The sequence below is a fragment of the Mus musculus genome, chromosome 3 (genome assembly GCF_000001635.26).
Source record: "Mus musculus strain C57BL/6J chromosome 3, GRCm38.p6 C57BL/6J".
Classification (NCBI taxonomy): domain Eukaryota; kingdom Metazoa; phylum Chordata; class Mammalia; order Rodentia; family Muridae; genus Mus; species Mus musculus.
Genome location: NC_000069.6, coordinates 101,598,550 through 101,606,603, shown reverse-complemented (window position 1 = coordinate 101,606,603; position 8,054 = coordinate 101,598,550). Strand labels below are relative to the sequence as shown.

General features: G+C 48.7%; 1 protein-coding gene across 1 annotated transcript in view; it reads left to right on the top strand.

The window, feature by feature from the left end:
- The first annotated feature begins 1,896 nt into the window (after positions 1–1,896).
- Atp1a1 (ATPase, Na+/K+ transporting, alpha 1 polypeptide) overlaps positions 1,897–8,054 on the top strand; it is a 28,489-nt gene continuing 22,331 nt past the window's right edge. The window contains exon 1 of the mRNA NM_144900.2: positions 1,897–2,201. Within this exon, the coding sequence (NP_659149.1) occupies positions 2,190–2,201 (12 nt within the window). The 5' untranslated portion in view covers positions 1,897–2,189. The remainder of the gene's footprint in view (positions 2,202–8,054) is intronic.

The following is an 8,054-nucleotide window of genomic DNA, read 5'->3' as shown; positions in this document are numbered from 1 at the left end:
GGAGTTGGTTCTATGTTCAGACACCAAAGTATGAAGTTCAAAGATAGTTTAAGTTTCCAAATTCAAAGCAACCCACACAACACACACACACAAAATGGGGGACAGTTTTGCTGCTCCATTTGGAGCCATGTAAGAACTCCAGGACAGGTTAAAAACTATTGTATGAAGTCAAGAGCAAAATACAGGGTTTAATTAGACGTCCATACTTATTTTGCCCTTTCTCCATCCTTGAACACAACTAGAAACCCAGGGTCTCCTGAGAGGCTGTCAGCACCCCAAGCTGCAAGGAAGCAGCTGTGGAGATAAAGCAGCGTCTTGACCTATCAGACTTATCTTGATGAGTGAGTGGATGAGTAAGGAGGACCACAGCCCAAGCATGTGCTTTCTGTATTTTAGTTGTTGTGTTTTCCCATTTAGATCAGAGCCTATAGGCAATTCATCTTAAAGTAAGGTCTTCAGCAAGCAAAGCCTGCTGCACAGTGGCAGTGATCTGCCATGCACAGGAATGCACTTTCTTAAGTCTAGCTAACACTCTGTGACCTCCAGTTGAACTAACAGGGCTGGTACTGGTACTCTGGATTTGAAGGGTCTTTCCCCAGAATCGTGATTTTAAATTTTGCTTATAGTTTCCTCTTCTCTCTAAGCCCCAAACTGATTTAATCAAGTTCTGTAGATCACTGGAAGAGATAAAGGCTGCCTTCTGCTATAAGCAACAGTTGTATAAGCAACCGTTGTTTCTAAGAAGTACTGAGAATTGCTCTATGGAGGAACTGATAACACAGTGCCTAGATGTTTGGGTGTTTCTCCTTCCCTTACCCTCTGCCCACCCCCACCTATTTTTTGCAAGCTCTACATCCTACAAAGCATTGACACTTGAAGTTGATAGGTCTATATCTAAGAAGTTAGTGTTTTCCTTACTTCTAGGTATTTTCAGAGATGGAAATCGAGTTTCTCTTCTGAATCCTAAGCTTTCCCAGACTGCTTGCTTTCCTGAGATTGGTAAGAACAACAACAAATACTTTGTTGTTTCTGATGTTAAGTTTCAGCCATCACAGCGCCTGCTTAGCCACTGAAACTAGAAGCCCCGCCCTGCAACTCTGCCAGGCCAAGAGTGGGATGCGACTGGCTGGAAGTGAGTCTGATGAGACCCTCAAGGTAACCACGGATGCTGTGGATGCTGTTCTTCAAAATGCTTGAGCCACCTCTTTTACTAAAGATGGGTGTTCTTTTGGGTTTTAGGTTTCTCTGCCATAAAAAGGAGAAACTCTCCAACAAACAGTTTAATCCCCCCTCCTCTTTTGCAAGATTTCATTCATACAGTGCTGTGAATGAATTTCTTACTGACTTTTTTTTTTTATATAGTCATTTGGGGGTCATAAGGGAAGGGAAATGTAAGTGATGCGCGCACGCGCGCGTGTGTATATGTCCTGAAGCATTTCTCTAGTGGTGGAGTGAGAGGACCCCAGGACGAAGGAATCAAAGGGAAAGCACCATCCGCCGCCGCCGAAGGATGCCGGCCTGGATTCTGCAGAGAGGAATCCCTCGGAGTCGTGCAGCTGCTGTCCAACCCCGGCCCCTCGAGACCCCAGAAAAGCTACGCTGAGCAAGTAGACTAGCCCCGACTGCGCCGCACCCACTGTGGACCTTCCGCACCCTACTCCGCAGGCTGCTCACTCAAGTCCCCAGTGTTCTGCAGGCGGGAGCGCTCCGTAGCCCTTGAGAGACCCAGACACCCGCGTCCTGGGCACCGGCGCCCTCCTGCCGGGAGCCCAGGGCAGGCAGTCGCTAGCGCGGTCTGGGCCCGGCTGGGAGGGGTTAGAGGCGGAGGCGGAGCTAGCTGGAGCCGGTGTCAGGTTGCTCCGGTAACGGTGACGTGCACGCGTGGGCGGAGCCATCACGCAGGTTGCATATTTTAGGAAGTGAGGAGGAGGCACGGGCTCGAGCTGCGGCTGGGTCTGGGGCGCGGAGCCTCGGCGGGAGGAGGCGGACACGTGGCAGCGGCGGCAGCAGCGGCGGCAGCAGCGGCGGCCTCGGTCCGGGGCGCCGGCCGTCCTCCCTCTTTCCTCCCGCGGCAGCCCTAGTTCCCGCCTCTCGGCTCCCCCGGCTCCGCTCTCCCGGCCGGGAGCTGCTCTCTTCTCTTTCTAGTCTCCAGCAACAGGACCCGGCGCGGGGCCCGCAGCGCCGCCACCATGGGGAAGGGGGTGAGTGTCTGGCGAGCCCGGGCCCCGGGCGGGGGCGCGGGAGGAAGCGGCTTAGAGACCGGGCTCTCGGCAATGGAGGGGCGGGTGCTGAGCGCGGGCAGCGGCCCGGGAGGAGGAGCACCCGGGGCGGCATCTCTGAGCCGGGCGCCTGCCCTGCCTGAGCCCTCTGGTCGCCTTCACCGCGCGCCTTGCGCTTCCTTTCTCCCTCCTCCCACCGTGCCCAGGGGAAGGAGCGCTCCTCCCCTTCCCCCGGGGAGCTCCGACAGGGCCCCCTCGCGGTGGCGGTCCTCGCCGCGGCCCGGCGCCGGCGAGGGCAGCCTCCGGGTCGAGACTCCCTTCTCCTGGAGGCGCTGGGGCTCGGCCAGCTCCCCGCAGAGGCGACCGCCCTCCCCCAAAGGAAAAAAACTGGCTTCCCCTTAGGCCGAACCAGCCCAGCGAAGCTGGTGCCAGAAAGGGTGTGACTTCACAGCCCAAAGATAGCCTTTAAGGTATACTTTTGAGAGCTTTAAAATGGGCCACTGTCCATAACAGGATGTGCCTTTGGTAACTGGTGTTATCGTCTTAACGACGGGGAGGGGTGTGTTGTTTTATGTCGGAGCACAATTCTTAAATGGGGCCAGGCTGACCCTTCAGGGCCGCAGGGTACTGTCAATCTAACAAAGGACTGGAGACTGGGCAGTTGATGGTGTTAGAAAAGCCATGCGGGTTTCCTGCACTGCTGTCTCACCCGAGAGCGGTTCCCGAAGAGAATGAGGGAATCGGGCACGAACAACACTGAGTTCCCACCTCGGTTACTGCTGTCCACCTCGGAAGAGTTAGTTCTTGACCTCAAAGTAGCAGATTAAAAACTTAAAAAAATAACCCTGAAAATATCAGTTCCTAGCTTGAAAAAGCACCAGTCATGAGAATACAGGTGGGAGAGTCCATTCCACCCTTTTCAGGGCTGACCAAGCAGACAAGCTGTAGACACTGCAGGTCCTAAGGCACCCGGGTATATACTGGATGGAGCCAGAGGGAAGCACATTCTTTGGAGACTTGAAAGAGATGATTATAAGACGTGGGCCAGGAAGAGAGAATAGAGACCCCGATAGTGCCCAGTGTGGGCTGGTCGGCGTATGCAGCATCCTAGCAAAGAACTGATTCCCTCCTGGCCTCCACTTTCCACGATGGAAACCGGATCTATGTGTCACACCATCCTACATGCCATCCAAGCCGTTCCTATAAACCATTTATTCCTTAAAGCCCCATCTTTTATCTCCTATCCCTTCGAAAAGTATCTTTGTCATTTGGAGACCTTGAGCGGCTTTTAGGAAGTTCAAAGCCTAGGAAGGTGAAGTGACTTGTTCAAGGTCAAACGGTTGTTTAGTGGCAACAGGTGCTGAACAACCTGTTGCTCTCAGCTTACACATAACATCTGCCTCTGAAGCATCATTTTGTGTGCAGAACTCTGAAGTTATCCTCCAGAAGAAATTGGGGTGTTTATAATAATAAATAATCCAGGAGGACGTTTAAGTCAGAGTTATGCCTTTAGGCCTAGGACAGAGGCACTCAAGTGCTACAATAACAGTTCAACTGAGAATTTAGTTAAGTTCAACCGAAGTGTTTAATGTACCCTAACAGGTGTCTAGTGAACTTAGTATTTGGAGTACTCTATTCTATACATTGGATATTAGGTTGCCTGTGTGCATTCATGTATGAGTGCATGTCTTTCTCTGTGGCTTACAATGGCAAACTGGTCAGAGGAATATTTCATACTGAAATGTTGGGATTTTTCCACATGAGGATTAAAATGTGGGTGGAGCGATGACTAAAACCCTCTTGATAATTGGTTAACCAAGAAGCTTAAAGGCAGCTAATTTTTAAGGTCATTGTGATCTTTCCCCCACCCCCCACCCCTTTTCTCAAGTGTCATCTAGGGTCTAGATGTGGGTGATATCTCCAAATGATTCTTCCTAGCTATCAAAACTGGGGTCTTGAACATTTGGTAAGAAAAATGAAAGTCCAGCTTGCTGAATCATTCCTGGATAAAATAGGATTTTGTTCCTTTTTTCTTATTCAGTGTTTTCTGCCAGTGACTCGGCTTATAGCCTCATAAGGCCTACCACCCACAACTGTTTAGCTCACCCAAGGTGCACATCATAATTGTTAGAAATGTAGGAGCCTTGGCTTGTTTGTTAAACGTTTATAAAAGGTGGGAGAAGGGAGCGTCTCTCTAGCCTTTCATTTCAGTCCTGGGTTTGGTTTACTATTAACTTAGATGCTGAGAAAAGAAATCCTATCTTATGGGTAGTGATTTAAAGACCAGGCAGGGAAAGAGGTGACACAAGGTACACATGTCAGCAGGAATCTTGGTTGTAGGGTAACATTATCAGCTGCCCTTTTGGAGCTAAACTCGAAAGTGTGACTAAATACCCACTGGCTGCTATAAAGCTAGTACTTTAGACTCAAAACCCTGTGAGGCAGAGTCTTCCCAATGGAAAGTGGCCCAGCCTGGACAGGAACAAGTAAGGGGCGCTGACACTGGGGCTGGTCCTGGAAGTCCAGGAAAACAGAAAATAGGCTGTGAGGTTGTTTCCACCTTGTAAGATTGAAACAGTTCCCTGCCTGGAAGGTTATCAGCACTCACACACCCCCACCCCCTATTATAAGGCTGGCCGCTGGCTGTTTGTTAATTTGTAGCGTTCTCTGCTGGCAAGTTTGTAACAATGGTGACTCACCTTGGGGTGGAAGAATAAGAAACCGGGAGGCTGCTCTTTTTAAACCCAAGATGATAGAAAACACCCCCCACCCCACCCCACCCCCCAAAAAAGCTTTATAAAGGTCTAGTAGGGTGTTTATCCAGTTGAGGACTAAAACTTAGAATCACATTTAAGAATAAAGAGCAGGCCCAGTGTTAGAGAAGAGACTTGGCACTCGCACTGATCCATCCCTGAACTCTTCAAAACCAACGCCTGAGGATTACTTAGCAACAAGTGCACGGAGAAGTGACTTCTCTTCTCCACAGACTGTTCTTTTAGGAGTACCTCAATAATGAGAGGGAACCATTAACTAAACAGCCCTGAAGGACTCTGTATGAAAAGCTAAGTTAAAGTATTGCTTCATTTGAAGACAAGCAGGTTTCTTGAAAAAGCACAGCCTGGGAGCTCTGGTTTCTGGTCTGGCCAGATGTACAGTCCTCGCCCTGAGAGCAAGTAGAGTCATCTGTGTGCTGTGTGGAGTGAGTGCCATACCAGTGTGCCGGGGCTTCCTAAGTCATCAGGGCTGGGGGACACAGATCTGCGTAAGCGCTGCTCTCCAGGCCCTTTCAAAGCTGTGTAACAGTTTTCCTTCCCCTGAGAAATATTAACGATAGGGAAATATTGAGAAGTCCTGTTAACTGCTCCTCAAAAGGAAGTATTCATTGGCATGACTGAGCACTGTATCACTGTCCAACAAGCAAATCCAATCAGCAGCATCTTAGACTTTCCGTCAACATTCACGTTTCAAGTGAAGACTTTCACCGTGATCAGTGGTCATTTTTAACTTCTTAAAAGTGTCATAGGGAAAACCGGCAGTTTCTCAGCTAAGAACACTGGTGCCTGGGGGGGGGGGGGGTGCGGAGGGGGGCTGCCAGCCAACAGACCTGAAGAAGAAATCCGAGTGTCAGATCAGATGGGCTCCCAGTAATCAGAGTGGCTGGGTTTGCATAACAAAGCACTGGGCAGACTTTCACCAGCCCTGTCTAATTCTAGATTACTCTGAGACTAGGGCTAGGGGGTACTAATGTGAAGTAAAGGGAATGTTATAATGCAACAGGCTTTAAACACTCCTTCCTTTATATGTGTATTTGGGGTGGGGACTAACAAGCAGAGTCGGGTCTGAACATTCTCACTTTGCCTTGAATTGAGAGTATGAGAGGAAGTGTGTTCTTTGGCTGGAGTCAGAGAGAGTGTTCTCTGCATATGACTCACCTCATTAGCCGTGCTGAAATCTGGTGTCGGGAATCCATAAGACATTCTTAACATGTATTTGTTGGGTGTATGGGATAGCAGATTCTGTGAATTAGAAAAGAGGAAACCACACACACACACACACACACACACACACACTTTCACCCTGATTTGGTTTCATTTGGGTCCTGAGCCAAAGGGATTTTTTTTTTTTAATCCAATAGACCTCATTCTTTAGTTGCTTTGTGATTTTACAGTGAAATGCATCTGGGCACTGTCTCTTAGCAGGTTTTACTCAAACCCCACTTAGTAACAGCAATCTCATAGTCTCTGCTGGTGATTTGAAAGGCTGATTGATGGTGGCCAGGCTTTATCTTTGGAGCCTTCGTTATTTGGGGAACTAGTCTAGTAATCACTGTAATGGTTTGTCATCCTTGGGCCCTGGTGTTTATCTTTCCAGTCTGTTGTCCTGGTGTTATTCAGAGCCTTGGGGCAGTTGGGGTGCACAACCTGTCTGTTTGCATGCTCTCTGTCTCACTTCCATGGCACCAAGCTGTGTTTCTGTAGGCTTTCAGCACCTTTGCCCTCTTCAACTCAGCAGTCCGTTTGCTTCCTAGGCTCCAAACCACCTATCAAAGAGTGATCAGGACTTCCTGGAAACTGGCAGCCCCTCTGTAGTGCTGTTCCAGTTTTTAAGCTTTTCTCTCTCAAACCAGAATAATGAGGGAAAAAGGGGGGTTATAGGGGAGGGCAGGTGGAGGATGTTAAGGCATGAGCAGACGTTTTGATTCATTCAGGTCTCTTGGAGAGATCAAATGTCCCATGGCGCTGGTGCTTTTTAGTAAGTAGAAGAAAAAAAAATACATTTTAAGAGGAAGAAAATTTAAAATATAGGAATTCTTCACATTACTCTTACCATTTTTATTTTTTTCAAATGGTCACGGTACATTCCATGGCCACAAGGGTGGACTAGCAGGGTTGTTTAAGAATTCACCAGGGAGGCAGGTTAGATGATGTTCCCATGGGATGAGGGAACCCAGTGGCTGATCACGGCCCTGTGACTGATGGATGCAGCCCAAGTTTAGGGACTGAACTGGGTTCACAAAGGACCCAGTGCTCTGGCTTCGTAGGAGTACATTTCCAGCATGCATGTCTTCAGGAGTGAGAGGAGGGACCTGTGGCACCGTACGTGGTTGGGGTGCCCCTTGGTTACCTCCTCTGCAGAGAATTGCTATTCCAAAAGTATCACTGTGGGCTGGAGAACAGCTAAAGGCCTCTCACTGTTTACCCATTGTCTTCCATTTGCCAATTCCCACCTAGCACAGGCTTGGTACATCCCTTAGGTCCCCAGCTAGAAAGATGAACCTACAGGAAGCCATTTAGGCCGAGCATCAGTTGGAAATGTAGCAAAGTAGGCCAGAGTGATACTTTCTTTAACATGTTTCTGAAAGTTACCTCTATAGGAATCAAGGAATGGCAGTAATGTGTGTAGTGACTGGGTTATCACAGTGACCTTTGTATAGTGCTGTGTGTGACCTTTTCAGACAGAGCTGAGTTTGAGGTTTTGATATGAGAACCAGGAAAATTGGGGAATACTCCCCCACTCTTTACTAACAGTTGGCCAAAACTAGGCAGAGCCTTCTGTAGCTGAATCAGGCTGTGTCTGACTTCCCTGCCAAATTGGAGTTTGCCAAATTGAGTTTGAAGGTGCCGTCTCCACAGCCCTCTTGGCCAGCTGTGAATCAGCAACATTTGGAGCAGTTACTTTGCCATATTGGTAGCCTCTCTTGCTAGTCAAAAGCTTTTGTTCTCAGTTCTGGAAACAATGTGGGGGTTGTTTTGTTTTGTTAGGTGTTCTGTTTTCAGATTGTACTAACCAAACTATCAGACTGTGTTAGGTAAGTTAATAGTTGTGACAAAGCTG